Source organism: Myxocyprinus asiaticus, chromosome 2 (genome assembly GCF_019703515.2).
Source record: "Myxocyprinus asiaticus isolate MX2 ecotype Aquarium Trade chromosome 2, UBuf_Myxa_2, whole genome shotgun sequence".
NCBI lineage: Eukaryota > Metazoa > Chordata > Actinopteri > Cypriniformes > Catostomidae > Myxocyprinus > Myxocyprinus asiaticus.
In genome coordinates, this window is record NC_059345.1 from 20,654,439 (window position 1) to 20,670,593 (window position 16,155).

Consider the following 16,155-nt stretch of genomic DNA (forward strand, 5'->3'; position numbering starts at 1 on the left):
CCCTTACCCTAACCTTTAGTGGAAGTGATTCCCCTTTTTGGAGAAACCCTGCCCTCTTTTGGAGATTCCACCCCATTTGGAGATTTCCGGCCTGCAGCTACACCTACTTGCGCAGAGGCACAAGTGTCGTTCAATCTGGGGACATAATGGCTTCCTTCATGTGCACTGTGATGATGGCAGATGTATGGAAATGTGCCGGGATTTGACAGAATCATAAGTGAGTCTGAAATCAGACCAACGATATGGGGGTTGCAGGGAACAGTAGCACTCTAATTCGGGCTGCAGCAAAAGTACCCAGTATGAAAAACACCTAAATGGGTGGGGTTTTGGAAGGAGGTGCCATGTCTAATTCAGTGGCTAGTCTGGCAAAAGTTCCAGAACAGCTAACTTCACTTACAGTACCTTTTAAATGTATTTGTTTACTGTCATATTCAAGCTTGATGTTGACACATGGAAACAGTTCAATGTTATGTGGGCAAACTGCACCACTTGAACAAACCTCACCAAAGTTTCCCAGCCCTGAAGCGACAAGTAACAGTTAGCCTCATTCCGTCATTCAGCCCAGTTTCGATTTGAGTCACAATGAATCCTTTTAGTGTGTGTGTCAGCCCCTTCACACTGAGACTGAAATCCAGTCTGGTCTAAAAACTCTCAAAGAAAAGGGGGCTCTAAAGTCAAAAGACTTGGAAGAAACCAGACCCACTGGGATGGAAATAGTAAACCACCAATAAACAGGATGGCTCAAAGTCCTTTGAGAATGAGGAGTGTACAATAACCTAGCATACATGAAGAAAGGAGAGAGGGTGTACAATGATACTGTATGTGGCCTTCTTTGACACATCTGCAGTTTTCTGCCCAAGTACATTATTAATTTAATACATTATCACAGTTGACACTGACTGTAATCTAAGTGGAAGTAGTAATGCTGGATTGTTGTTATTTTACTGTATTTTGCTGTAGACTTGGAAGGTTGATGTTTTTCTTGTTTTAAATTAAGATAATCTGCTGTGTTTCTATTCCAGCACTATTAAAAGGGTTGTTTGCTCCAGACAGAGCTGAATAGAGTTTCCTGTCAACCGGCAGCCATTCACAAGGCCTCTCCAACTTGGTTGTCATTTAAATTGTTGTTACATAAAACCTAGATATTGGATATGTTTGGACCTGAAGCATTGTGCGATCAGTTTTACTCATGTAATTTAGAACTCTAGGCTAATAGTTTGTTAAAAAAAGGCTAATAAATAAATAAATAATATGTGTTATTACAGTGACATTGGATCTTTTCCCATACTCCCTTTTTAGTTGTGTTTCTTCCTTGATTTTTATGTATCACATTCACTCTCGTCCCCTTTTCTCATTCACCTGTTCTCTGTCTGTGCTAGCTGGTGTCCTCAGATACCCCTGCAGCAGAGCCCCCAGCTCCTCCAGTAGAGGTCCCATCTCAGGCTTCTCCTACTCCTCCTCCCCTCCCACCACCTCCAGCTGAGAGGACAGGGGGCATCGGAGACTCCAGACCCCCATCCTTCCAGTAGGTTAATCTGCATCTCTGTTTTTCACTTGTTTTGTTATTACTGTCTGTAGAAGTAGGGGAGACTGAGGGGAATTGTAACATGCACAGTTTCTTCAGTAAGAATAAAAAGATGTACTTTTTGTGGTGAAACGACCCGCCCCTCCTCCTCATTATTGTTGCTCTGCCTCTGAGGGCCGTCCTTCAGCCAGGCTCACAAGAGTGGGCTGGAGAGAGGAGAGGTACAATTTAATAAGCCTTGTTTGGGCAGTGGATGATGATATGCACCTGATGTGAATATAGCCTCATCGTCGCTGCCATGAAATTGTAGAGCGAGCCTCTCCTCTGGAAGCAGGCTTCGGTCTCCTTGTGTGCACACACTGCCATCCTCGTAGATCCAGGAGCAGAGCAGGGAGGGTATCTGCCTGGTTAGATGCATAGCCGGACCCCCACCCTGGACCCCCGGCGCGGATTAGATGTGACGCCATGGGATTGGAGAAGGATATATCTGCAGGCAGAGCTCCAAAACCACCAGCAAAGATATAGGGAGCCCCTAACCTAAACCTTTCCCTAACCCTAACCTTGAGTGGAAGTGACGCCTCCTTTTGAGTTGGCGCAACCCACTGTTGGATTAACCCAGCCCCCTTCTGGAGTAACCCCACCCTCTTTTGGAGATTAAACCCCCATTTGGAAATCTCCAGTCTGCAGCTATACCTACTTGGAATATTGGAGCACGTGTTGCGGCCGACGGGCTTGGATGCCGAGCCGCCCTTCATCCCACACATCGCAGCCCCACAGAAGCATGAGCCGCTTAAAAAGCCACCACCCCTTGTGGCTTAGGAACCTTGAAGGGGAGCATGTGTGACCACCGGACCCTGCTCACATTTTGGACCATTCCTTTGGACACTACCTATCTTGCACTGAGCCCATTTCACCACGATGATGCCAGATTCCCTTTTGTTTGAACACTTTTCCCCATGAACACTTTAATTCCCCATTCTAAACATTTTATGTTTATTACTATTAAAAATAAACGCCTCTCCGAGGCCTGACGACACACCCACTGCGACTGTCTCTTGCTCACCATGCCACATTTTGAACAACCTCGGAGAGACAGACTTTAAAGTTATCCATTGTAAACACTACAATCTCCTCAGCTGGCATGCGTGATTGTGAATAAGGGAAGCCACATCCAAACCACACCCACGATTTGTTTTAACAATCATCAATGCTCTTTCTGAGGGGTGTCACATTTAGGTTACTTGTGGGTTTTTCTTTGCATCCCGAATAATTCTTCTGGCAGTTATGGCTGAAATCTTTCTTGGTCTGCCTGACCTTGGCTTGGTATCAAGAGATCCCTGAATTTTCCACTTATTAATAAGTGATTGAACAGTGCTGACTGGCATTTTTAAGGCTTTGGATATCTTTTTATATCCTTTTCCATCTTTATAATGTTCCATTAGCTTGTTATGCAGGTCTTTTGACAGTTCTTTTCTGCTCCCCATGGCTCAGTATCTAGCCTGCTCAGTGCATCCACGTGAGTGCTAACAAACTCATTGACTGTTTATACACAGACACTAATTGCAATTTAAAAAGCCACAGGTGTGGGAAATTAACCTTTAATTGCCATTTAAACCTGTGTGTGTCACCTTGTGTGTCTGTAACAAGGCCAAACATTCAAGGTTATATAAACATTTGATCAGGGCCATTTGGGTGATTTTTGTTATCATTATGATTTAAAAAGGAGCCAAACAACTATGTGATAATAAATGGCTTCATATGATCACTATCCTTAAATAAAAGACAGTTTTTTTGCACGATCAGTCATATTTTCAAAATCAATGCCAAAATTTCACAATTTCTGCCAGGGTATGCAAACTTTTGAGCACAACTTTAATTAATATTAATTACATTCTCATAAATACTATATCTAAAACATAAATGATTATATAATTATAAATTATATAAATTATTATAATATATAGTTTTTCATACAAACAGGCATGTTGGCTCTAAAGGGCAATGAGGCTTTCCTCCGTATGCCCATCCATGCACACTTTCCATTCTATGCCATTATTTTTCTGCAGAAAAATATTTAGCTTCTGGAAAACACTTCTCCTTTATCTATGAACTGAACTTAGGGTCTGTAGCTCCCCTTTGAAAATGGGCATGTATGGGGGGCTCCCTGTTTTTGAGCCTGTGCTTGAGTGGAACATGATCTGTCTGCAGCACTGGTGCAGGCGCACTTTGGTCAGAGTGGAAGAAATGTGATTAATGCGTTTACATGTATAGCGATTAAAATAGGAGTACTCCACATATCTTACTGCAATTATCATTACTCTGATTATTGGCATAATCACAATATCATAATCGCAATGTTCTGTTTACATGACCTACAGTTTAATCGCAGTATTGCCTTAATCGCATTATGAGGGTGCATGTAAGCGCCATTGTTAATACAGTATATAAATGGTACTGTTGCTGTTGGCACAAACAGTGGCTTAATAAGGTATTTGCACACTTAAGCTGCACTTAAAAATGCATGGATTCTATGCATAATATAACAAAATATCAAACCAAGTAGTGGGATTTATTTTAAAGAAAGATTGGCCTTTAATTCTTTTTTTTTTTAAAAACAATAGATAACTGTTCAAAATGAAGACAAAAGTATCTCGACACTTTGTGGTAGCCAAATGTTAGTGGAAAAGTGGAACATGTCCACAGTTAATGAAATTAACTACATCTGTGTGAACCTGAGGGGAACTGACTTCATACATCCACTTAATATCATTGCATAATGACTAGGAAAAGTGAGGTTAGTTCTGAGGAAATGTCTGCTTAATTTTTGCAGATGCCATGTGGTTTGATTATTAACCAATGCAATAATATTAATACATAATTAGCTTTGATTTAAATATACAAAATTGTCCTCAATGCTTCTTATGGCCACTGTTATGTTTATAATTATGAAAAGATAATTATAAGTCTGTTAGTTATGAAGGTAAATATAAATTATCCCGGTCTACCGTACTCTCTTGTGCCTTTAAAATTTGATCTCTTCTCATACTCATGCATATGTTGTTGAATGGAAAAATTGATAGTTAACAGTTTGGTTGAGCAGCTTTTATTGAATGAAGATACATTTTTAAAACTATGATTAGTTTAAGTGGAAGGGATAGTTCACTCAAAAATGAAAATTCTCTAATAATTTACTCAACCTCATGCCATCCCAGATGTGTATGACTTACTTTCTTCTGCTGAACACAAATGAAGATTTTTAGAAAAATATCTCAGCTCTGTAGGTCCATACAATGAATGGTGGCCAGAAATTTGGAGGTTCAAAAAGCACATAAAGGCACCATAAAAGTAATCCACACGACTCCAGTGGTTAAATCCATATTCTCCTCCCTGCCTAGTAGGTGGCGATATGCACAAAGAATGCAAATCGCCAAAAACAAAATAAGAAGAATGTGAAAGGGAAGGTGAAAGTGGAGATTTATAGTAAAAAAGGACTTAAATATTTATCTGTTTTTCACCCACACCTATCATATCGCATCTGAAGATATGGATTTAACCACTGGAGTCTTATGGAGTACTTTTATGCTGCCTTTATATAGTTTTTGGACCTTCAAAGTTCTGGCCACCATTTACTTGCATTGTATGGACTTACAGAACTGAGATATTTTTCTAAAAATCTTTGTGTTCAGCAGAAAAAGTCATACACATCTGGGAAGGTTGAGTAAATGATGAGAGAATTTTAATTTTTAGATGAACTATCCCTTTAATGCCTTAAGGTTTTGTTGGGAGATTAAACTGTATTTTTTGTAGAAAAATGACATTTTTTGTTGGAAATTATATAACTACAATTATATCTTTTTTTTTTTTTTTACATTTTACTGTATAACCTATGCATATTACTAGTTGCATTACACAAATTGCTATTAGAAATTAATGAAACAATACATTTAGTAATATGTATAACTAAAAAGTAAAAAAATAAATAAAATGCAGATGGAATGAAACAAAATACAATTATATACTTTTTTGTTTTTCTTCTCAGGTACTGTAAATTTATCTTGTTTTAAGAATGTTTAGATATGTTTACATGAAACCAAGACAAAGATACTGATCAAGAGTAGCGTTTTTCCAGTATAACTCTCTTGCAATCAGTCTGTCATCAGGGAAATACGTAGATGTGCTACAGGCAGTTAGGTCTTGAATGTATTATGTAAATGCTTGTTTGTGTGTAGTCCCAACACTGCAGGCAGTCTGGAGACCTTAGATGATCAGACAGAGGCAGAATCAATCATGTCTTTCAGGAGAGTGAGACCTCGCCCCAGAGAGAGCCTAGAGCAACATGGTGAGTTGCACACACACAGAGTTTGTTCTGCCTCTTATGTTTGTTTGACCAAACCTAATTATTTTGCAAATAACCTCAACCATGTTAAAATACGTTAACAATACGTCATCAGCGTTTCAATACATCCTGTTTCTGTCTCAGGGCCACGTATGAATGGTCAGTCCCATATGGACAGACACCTTGCAGGGTATGAGAGTGCGACCACAGTGATGAGCAGTGAACTGGAGACCACCAGCTTCTGTGATTCAGATGATGATGATACAATGAGCAGGTCTGTGAGGGTTTCATTTCAATAAAACACAAACCCGTAACCAGTTCTTAAAGGAATATTTCACCCAAAAATGGGGCAGGGCCCACGGGCCACTAGGGAACCTCAGCAAACTTCCAGGGGTACTCAAGATGACTTTAAAATTATTTAAATAAGTTCAAATGCTGAAATTAGCTAAAATCATGACAGTTACTAAAACGTCTGGAATCACTAAATTAATTGTGATAAGAATTCTTATCTATTTTTTTATTTTTATTTTTTATCCCCTTTTTCTCCCAGTTTGGAATGCCCAATCCCCACTACTTAGTAGGTCCTCATGGTAGCGCGGTTACTCACCTCAATCTGGGTGGTGGAGGACAAGTCTCAGTTGCCTCCACTTCTGAGACCGTCAATCCGTGGATCTTATCACGTGACTCGTTGTGCATGACATCGCGGAGACTCAGCATGTGGAGGCTCATGCTACTCTCCGCGATCCACGCATAACTTACCACGCACCATTGAGAGTGAGAACCACTAATCGCGACCACGAGGAGGTTACCCCATGTGACTCTACCCTCCCTAGCAACCAGGCCAATTTGGTTGCTTAGGAGACCTGGCTGGAGTCACTCAGCACACCCTGGATTCGAACTCGCGACTCCAGGGGTGGTAGTCAGTGTCAATACTCACTGAGCTACCCAGGCCTCAAGAATTCTTATCTATTGACACTCCCAGTTGCTAGGACTTTGAAGAGTGTAAACATTTTTTTGAACAACTGGATTAAATTATTGAACTTGGAAAGTGTATGAGCATTTGTGCAAAATTGTAATTTGTTTTATTCAATACTACAGATTATGTTTTGATTATTGTTGTTTGTTTTGTTAAATGTTTGTGAACAGGTTCAGTAGCTCCACAGAGCAGAGCACAGCGTCTAGATTACTGAAGCGTCATCGCAGACGCAGGAAACAGCGGCCCCGGCTGGAAAGGGTATGTCATGCTGAAAGAAACAAGAAAATTGGTGATACATTTTTAATTCGTTTTTTGACAACAAAAAAGTCACTTACAAATGTTCCAGAATAATTCTCAAAAGAACAAAGAAAAATAGTAAGAAAAGTCATGTATCCAGTTTAAAATCCAAAATATTGCAGGGGTCTAGGACGATTGGGGACAGGGGAAAAGAAGAAAAATCTTCTTCCCCTTACGACCCCCAGAGGTCCCCTGTCACCAATGGTCCTAGATCCCTGCAATATTTTGGATTTTAAACTGGATACGTGACTGTTGGGCACAATAGAAACCAAAATAAGTATACTGAGTGATTAAATAAAAATAAATAAAATAAAAAAACACACACAAACAACGTACAGCAGTACACAGAACAGAGGTTTAAGAATCCTACTTTGTGTGAAATATCTATTTGTTCTTGATTCTTTTTTCAGAAAAGTTTGATTTTAATGAGTTTCCCTTCATGTTTTATTACAGGCCTCCTCTTTAAGCAGTGTCACAGATTCAACCATGTCCCTAAATATTATCACAGTCACTCTTAACATGGGTAGGTGCCATTCCTTATGCTTTGATCTCACTCTTTTTTTTTTCTTCTCTCTTCCTTATGTATTTTTGCATTGTTCCATGTAAAAGTAGTTTAATACAAAATACACTCTATACACTTGTCCATCTCTCTGATGCTTGTGCACCTGTTTCCTACAGAGAAGTATAATTTCTTGGGCATTAGTATAGTGGGTCAGAGTAACGAGAGAGGAGATGGAGGCATCTATATTGGCTCTATCATGAAGGGAGGAGCTGTGGCTGCTGATGGACGCATTGAGCCTGGAGACATGCTTCTGCAGGTGTGTGTGTGTGTGTGTGTGTGTGTGTGTGTGTGTGTGTGTGTGTGTGTGTGTGTGTGTGTGTGTGTATGTGTGCGTGTGCACCCATGGGATGAACAGTCTTAACCATTTGAATAGTAAGTACATCTAGACAAAAGATGAGTTATTTTACTGCTATAGAGATAAGTTTTACTGAATGTGATACAGACGATACAGTTTTAATCGCTGGTTATAACGTTAGAAAAGTTGTTTTGTTTTATAATTTGTCTTTTTTTTTTTTTTTTTTTTTTTTTGCAGGTGAATGATATCAACTTTGAGAACATGAGTAATGATGATGCAGTCAGGGTGTTACGTGACATCGTGCACAAACCAGGGTGAGCCATGGGACAGTTGGCTTGCACTTACTGTAGGAGAGCCAAATGTTACAGTATATGCAAAGCATTACCATTTGTACATTAGTATATAGTAGTATATAACCTGAAAATGTTATTATGTAATTAATTATCCTAGACCCATCATCCTGTCTGTAGCAAAATGTTGGGACCCCTCTCCTCAAGGTTACTTCACCCTGCCACGCAGTGAGTCTCAATCTCAGTGTTTAACACATGACATTTACATTTAAGGCAATTAACCGACAGCTTTTATCCAGAGCGACTTACAAAAAGTGCTTTAGCTTCACATCTGAGAACGTTGTGATCAGCAGGCAGGCATGTACTTATACAAAGAAAAGTACAAATACAAGGAAGTACTAATACAAATAAACTTAAAGCTGAAGTGTGTAACTTTTTAGGTGTTAAAACACTTCCTTCTGTCCCAGCTTAATGTGCATAGACAACTATAAGTAAGCCATTCGTAGGTAAACATTTTTAATGTACATATTATGTACAGCTTCGCATCATGGTCCTGATCAGGGTTAATTTTGTGAGATTGACCGACTGACTGTGCTTATTAAAAGGCTACTTACCACATTAATAAATAAATGGACATGAAATGTTGATTTGAGGGTAAATAATTTTTTGTGTAAAGAAAGAGGCTGCAGACTGATCCAATATACTTGAAACTAGCATAGATATGTAAAAAAAAAAAAAAAAGGTTCCCTGGGACAAAATATTTCAACATTAAATGACCAATCAGAATCATGTATTTTCAGACAGTTGTGTTTATATTTTTATATTGGGTATATTCTGTATATATTTTATTTTACAGAATTAAAATAAATTTAAAGCATTAACTTCTTTATTGTCTTTAATATTGTAACTTTTAATAGCACTGACAATTTTTTTAAATGTTATTTATGAATGTTTATTATCTGACATCCCTCCCCATCCCCTCTATCAGATGAGCCAATCCGGCCCATAGACCCTGCAGCATGGATCAGTCACTCTGTAGCTCTGACAGGAGCTTTTCCATCCTACCCTGGCAGCACAGTCACCTCCAGCTCATCTGTAACTGAAACTGATCGTAAGCATTTTTCTTTTCTCATCTGTCTGTAATTGACCTTTTTTAATTCCTAGACCTTTGTTTTACAGGCATCTTCTCTCTTATCCCCTTCCCTTCTCCTTTCTGCTTTTCCCTCAGTGTAATCATTTTATCATAACACCAGTTTTCTTTCTCTCCCCCACTTCCTATCTCTGTCTGCAGGCTTTGATGAGTTTAACCTGTCTCTGTGCTCGGACATGGCATCAGTCGCTAAGGCCATGGCATCTCCAGAATCAGGGCTGGAGGTCAGAGACAGAATGTGGCTGAAGATCACCATTCCCAGTGCTTTTCTGGGTAAGACACTCTTTCAGTTTTACCTAAGAGCACCATTTACTAAACTAACAGTCTAGTTTAGCATGCAGAAATGGGCCTTAAAGAAATAGTTCACCCAAAAATGAACATTCTCTCATCATTTACTCACCCTCACCATCCAAGATGTGCATGACTTTCTTTCTTTAGCAGAACACAAATTAAGTTCTGTAGGTCTATACAATGCAAGTGAATGGGTGCCAAAATGTTGACACTCCAAAAAGCACATAAATGCAGTATAAAAGTAGTCCATATGACTCCAGTGGTTAAATCTATGTCTTCAGAATTGATATGATAGGTGTGGGTGAGAAACAGATCAATATTTAAGTACATTTTTGCTAGACGTTATTCTCCCTGCCCAGTAGAGGGCATATGCATGAAGAATGTGAATCACCAAAAAAAAAAAAAAAAACAAGAAGAATGTGAAAGTTAAAGTGGAGATTGACTGAATAGGGAGGAGAATTTATAGTTAAAATGGACTTCTATATTGATCTGTTTCTCACCGACACCTATCATATCACCTTCTGAAGATATTGATTTAACCACTGGAGTCATACTGATTACTTTTATGCTGACCTATGTGATTTTTGGAGCTTCAAATTTTTGGCACCCATTCACTTGCATTGCATGGACCTACAGATCTGAAATATTCTTCTAAAAATTTTTATTTGTGTTCTGCAGAAGAAAGAAAGTCATACACATCCGGGATTGCATAAGGGTGAGTAAATGAGAGAATTTTCATTTTTGGGTGAACTTTTCCTTTAAATCTAATGTGTGCTTCTGCATGGGTTTATGTTTTTGTGCAGGTTCAGATGTTGTTGAGTGGTTGTACCATCACATTGATGGGTTTCAGGACCGTCGAGAAGCTCGTAAATATGCCAGTAACCTACTAAAGGCTGGTTTTATCAGACACACCGTAAACAAGATCACCTTCTCTGAACAGTGTTACTACATTTTTGGAGACTTGAACAACTGTGAAAATTGTGAGTAAAATCAATTTTCATACTTTTGTATACCATTTTGAGGAACAGAACTACTTTAACCTGTGTAGATTACAATGAACTAATGTTCTTTTCATTTTGATTGTAACAATAAGCATTTATAAACACAAGTGATTACCTTGAATTTTGACTCTTAACTGCTTTCTCCATCTCTCTCACACACACACTTCCTCTTTCTCTCAGATATGACCAACCTGTCTCTTAATGATAATGATGGTTCGAGTGGTGCTTCAGACCAGGACACTCTGGCTCCTCTTCCATTGCCAGGGGCAACACCGTGGCCCATGCTTCACTCTTTTCAATTCCAGTACCCTCACCCCTACTCCACGCAGCCCCCTCCCTACCACGAACTGACCAACTACAGCTATGGCCCAGGCAGTGCGGGCAGCCAGCATAGTGAAGGTAGTAACACCCTAAACTTAACCTCAGTGTAGGGGTATAAGGGTTAAAATTTTCTAACGGGTTTTGTTGTCATCAGTTTGGTTTGATTTGGTAAATACTTGGTATGTTGTGCCTATTTTAGGGGTGCACCTTTTGGGAAAATAGAATAGAAAAATGCACCAAACTGTAAAATTATAGACAAAAATTTACTTTATGTGAAATGTGATTGATAAAATGTTTGAACTAATTAATCACACAGTTTTCTGGAATTAATCATGATTAATCATGGTAAATGGTACATGAAAACAAACATTCAAATATAATCATAAATATGTTTACTTTTATAGTTTGTCTGATTGTCTCAAAGAATGTGCAAGAAATTGGTTAGTCATCATTTATTTTTAATTATTTAAAAATGTTTAGTTTTTTGCAGATAGAGTTAACTACACACATTTTTACAGCTATAAATCTTTGATACAAGTAAATGCATACATGCCATAAAATCAGTTAACATGCTGCAATTAGAAGTTGGGAAAAATCTTCTGCCGTTTCTCAGTGGATTTTTTAAATAATAGGATAAAATGGGCAGATTCAATTCATATCAAGCTTTACTGGCAAGATAAACTTAAGTGTACATTGCCAATGCATTATTAGACACTACTGTGTACATCCAGATATAAAACAAAAGGTGCGTCCCAAACCACACACTTCTGCACTATTCGATACCATTTTGTAGTGTAAAAAGTGTGAGTAGTCTGATTACACTGAAATGCAGTAAAAAGAAGTGTACTTTAAGTACCTGGATAACGCACTTTTTCAACCGTCAAAATGGAGTGTGGAATGTTGGGCACTTCAGTGCACGTGGCTTGCTGTACATAGTGGAAGGGGCGGAGTTACCTGGCTGCATTGCTGGTTTAATAAAACAGTTGTAAATAATGGAGAATGTAGCGACTAGTGAAACTTCGGTGAAGGCAGCACCTTACAAATGTAAGTTGAATGCTTTACCATCACGCCATACTGTGTGAATATGTACATTGTTTGAGATACAAGTGTTGTACTGAGGTTGGCTAACACCCTAAATCTAGCGGCAACACATCACATGCACTTGAAATTGTCATTTCCGTCAGCTGTTAAACGGTGAATGCTTCAGTGTAGTAAAAAAAAACATTAAGTGTTCCAGTTGGGATGATACAACACTTTGAAAATTCATACACTATATGGCTGAGTGCATAATACAGTTTGTAAGTACAGTGTATAGTGTGTCCTTTGGGACACAGATAAATTAAATACTAAAGTTTAAAATCTCAAAATTTTTATTTTCGCTGGCTGCCGTCCAGTCTCTCATGAGGTTTCACTTTTGACACTGGTTCAGATAACAGTGAGTGAACGTTTTCGGGCGATGCAAAGAGATACAGCTGCTTGCCCATATCTCTCCCACACCTGGCTACCCACTTCCTGGTGAAGTCTCAATTCTCTGTATAGTTAATCCGCTCTCGTGTTTATTACGACGTTCGTTGCACAAAATGAATAAGCCTGCACTGCTCCACACAATCAGTTCAGTTCAATCAATTCTGTGCTAGGATGTGCAGTTGAGTCCAGCGTGTACCTTCTGAAAATTTATATATGCCAATTTTAGCCACAGGAAAACTGTAAATGATTTTATTTTGTCTTGTAGGGCAACTGTTTTGGTACATTTAAGCAAACATGCCTTATAATGAGAGAGAAAATGCTTATAGTGTAATTTTCTTACAGTGTCGTTGTTTAAATAGAGTTTATCACAAGGGAAAAGTAAGAACATTTTCATCCTACCTGGTTTATCTCCCTAGTTTTTCATGTTAAGTGTTTTAACCTATGCTGTACTGTACTTTTGCATTAAAAGTGCTGCCATTTTTCTCACAGTCATTTGGGTGAGTCTCTTCCTGAATGAGCACTGACATATGCAATGCCATTTTTATAGCAACGTAAATGTACTTACATAGAAATTACAATAAGAAGCAATTATCATGCTCTTTTTTTTTTTTTTTTTTTTTAAGGAAAACTTGACAGAAGAGGGTTGCGCAAATTGTCATTGACCTTCCTTTGTCTTTCCCCGGTTATTGTCAGGAGTAGTATTAGTAGTTTGTTTCAGGTCCATTTCTCTCAATTTGTTATCCATTCTAATCTGTCATTTTTAACATTCATATCTGTATGGATTTAATACCCAATTCTGTTCCCTAAATATGAGACAATTCTGTATTATACGGGACAGTTGACAATGGCGACCCAAGTTGCACATCACCTGACTTTTTAGAGCACGTATGCACACAGAGGACAGTTTTTATCCGATTAAGGTGTATACATGCTGGGTGAAGCCGAGCTTCAATTCCATTTTCTAGGCTTATTAGCCCAACTTGCAATAGTCGGACTGGTACCATCAGACTAAAGCGTTTACATGAACGTTTGAAAAGACGAAATATTGTCTTAGTCTGATTGAAATCGTATAAGTAAACATACTGACTGAATTACAAATGTAGTATAAGAGAAGTCTATTGATTGTAAAGTTTGGGAAGTGTTTGTCTGTTGTGAGACTAATTTAGGTGTGCAAGAGAAATACTGTTGTTCTTCGAAGAGATTTTTGTGACTAGAGAACCTTCTAACACTCAATTTGTGTGTTTTGGTCTCTCTTCCTCAGGGAGTCATAGCAGTGGCTCTACACGGAGTGATGGAGAAAGGAGGAGGAGCAGTAAGAGTGTAGCTGGCAGTACAGCGGGTGGTAGCACACGTGACAACAAATCTCCTGGTGGGGGTGGGGCTGACTCGCGTTCTGGCAGCGGCAGTGAATCAGACTACTCTGTTCGCAGCAACCTGAGACGGGATCATGGCTCAGCCACACCAAGTGAACACAGTCGCTCAAGTCAACGCTCGCATCATCGTGTCCCGTCCACTCACCTTTCCCCGTATCCACCCGGAATCCCCATGCCTTACAACCCAATGGTGGTGATGATGGTGCCCCAGCATCCACACCCACACTTAGCACTTGGAGCCCCACACCCACAAACACCTTTGACCCACCATCATGCCTTGCCACCCTCCAGCACTCCTGGTGGGCCACCTGGAGCTCCACCAACCCGAGACCTGGGCTCAGTCCCCCCTGAGCTAACAGCCTCCAGGCAGTCTTTCCACTTGGCCATGGGCAACCCCAGCGAGTTCTTTGTAGATGTTATGTAATGAAAGGGATGAAAAGATTAAAATGTGTATAGGTTGATGCATGAGTGGATGAATGAATGCTGAAGGATTTGTAATGTGTGATAACTGTGAGTTTTACTCACAGTTGACAGTAAATGCAGTTTACTGGAAGGAACAGGGTTTATGCATTCAGCTGGAAATTTAAGGGTAGGAAGTCTTGCACAGCACAAAATTCTAAATCCATTTTATCTTTGTGGTATTGACTGCACTAAAGTTTATGTCTTCAAATGTTTAAAGTTTACCAAGGACTTCTAAAACAGGGATGCAAACTACTCACCTTCCAGCTAAAGTCCCCTTTTCTGAAGCTAATTTTTCCAAATTGTTCAGTAGAATTTTCTACATTTTCCTTATTAAAATCACTTGAAAGGGTTACTTTAGCTTTAAATACAACAAAAAGCTTTACACACAACAAACAAATCAACAGAAATTATACATCTGGAACACTTGCTATGACTTTCTCAAATTTTTCACCATTCATGAGTTGCATCCCAGTAAAAGCATTTATCTCATGCAATCTTTACTATATGCTTTCAAAAAGATTGTCTTTGTACTGCTGAATGAAGCCAGGGTTTATGGAAACAAATATTTGCTTGTCATTATTTGGGACTTCAAGATCTCACAAAACTGTTCTGTTTCCTGGCATTAGAAGAAAGTTTATTTTCAAAGATGTTTACAAATAGTCAGACTAAAACTTTAAAGTACTAAAAAGGTACATACAGAAGAAGATTAACCCCATAAAAGATACTTTTAGGGTAGAATGATTTGTTTTTGTGAATGTTCCAGTTTCTACTCCAGAGATTGTTATTTGTCTTTATGACTGATAATCATAACTGTTTTTGTAAGTATGTGTTTACTGATATACAGGTCAAAGAATGCAGGTGCTACATAAAAATACTGATACTCAAAGGAGTGCCATGTTACTTTTGCATGTTTTCACTCAAAATAAATTTGTGATAGAATAAGCTCCTCATCTAGTCATTTATTCTCTGGAAGTTGTCTCTGCAAAGGATAAAATTAAGCTTTTGAAGGATTATACCTTTGTACAGTATAACAAAAACAATCATAGTTGAATGTCCATCACTGAAGTGATATTTGACTACATACACAATCAGGTTACTACATTTTAATTCATTCTCCAAACTGAGTATTGTCCCTATACGGGTCTAACCAATTTTATGCATGGTATGCACACTTGTGGACAGCTGATTTAAGGCTATCAGATGCTGTGAAGCTGTAAGACATTAGTTACCTTCAAACCAATGATAGACCCATCAGTTTAATATAACATCCTAAATTCTGTTGCTTTAGTGGGAGTTAACAGTATATCCAGTAGTGGCTCTAGCTTGTATGGTGCCCTGGGTGAAACCCGCTTCAACACGCCCCCAAAGTTGTTGACCGAGGGGTGGGGGGGTGGAGGTGAGGTGATTGTATGGCGCCTTGGGCGAAACCCGCTTCAGCATGCAGGTGGTGGGGGGGGGGTCAGTCTGTGTGGGTGCTTCGTGCCACCCCCGCAAGATGCCGCCCTGGGCAACTGCCCATGTCACCCATGCCTAAATCCACCACTGAGTATATCTGTCTCAGAAATGCCTAATCAAATAAAAATATACAGAATATAGATTTTGCCAAAGTTAAAATTTATGCACATGCAAATTTATTGTGTGCAATTAAAAATATTCAAAAATCATATGTCTTATTTTTTAAACTGATCATTGTTTTTTATTTATTTGTTTTTTATTGTTTTTATTAACCATATGAATTATTTCTATAAGTGAGACTCTCTACATTTAACAAGTGTTACCACTTTTGTTTTATTCAAATCAGCATATATA

The 16,155-nt window shown here is 38.8% G+C and overlaps 1 protein-coding gene across 1 annotated transcript in view; it reads left to right on the forward strand.

Moving 5' to 3' along the window:
• LOC127415430 (segment polarity protein dishevelled homolog DVL-2-like) overlaps positions 1 to 15,280 on the forward strand; it is a 39,209-nt gene extending 23,929 nt beyond the window's left edge. The window contains exons 3-15 of the mRNA XM_051654151.1: positions 1,380 to 1,525; positions 5,755 to 5,864; positions 6,006 to 6,135; positions 7,008 to 7,095; positions 7,588 to 7,657; positions 7,813 to 7,952; positions 8,229 to 8,305; positions 8,442 to 8,509; positions 9,270 to 9,392; positions 9,573 to 9,704; positions 10,526 to 10,702; positions 10,904 to 11,122; positions 13,773 to 15,280. Of these exons, the coding sequence (XP_051510111.1) occupies positions 1,380 to 1,525; positions 5,755 to 5,864; positions 6,006 to 6,135; positions 7,008 to 7,095; positions 7,588 to 7,657; positions 7,813 to 7,952; positions 8,229 to 8,305; positions 8,442 to 8,509; positions 9,270 to 9,392; positions 9,573 to 9,704; positions 10,526 to 10,702; positions 10,904 to 11,122; positions 13,773 to 14,308 (2,016 nt within the window). The 3' untranslated portion in view covers positions 14,309 to 15,280. The remainder of the gene's footprint in view (positions 1 to 1,379; positions 1,526 to 5,754; positions 5,865 to 6,005; positions 6,136 to 7,007; positions 7,096 to 7,587; positions 7,658 to 7,812; positions 7,953 to 8,228; positions 8,306 to 8,441; positions 8,510 to 9,269; positions 9,393 to 9,572; positions 9,705 to 10,525; positions 10,703 to 10,903; positions 11,123 to 13,772) is intronic.
• Positions 15,281 to 16,155: the final 875 nt, after the last annotated feature.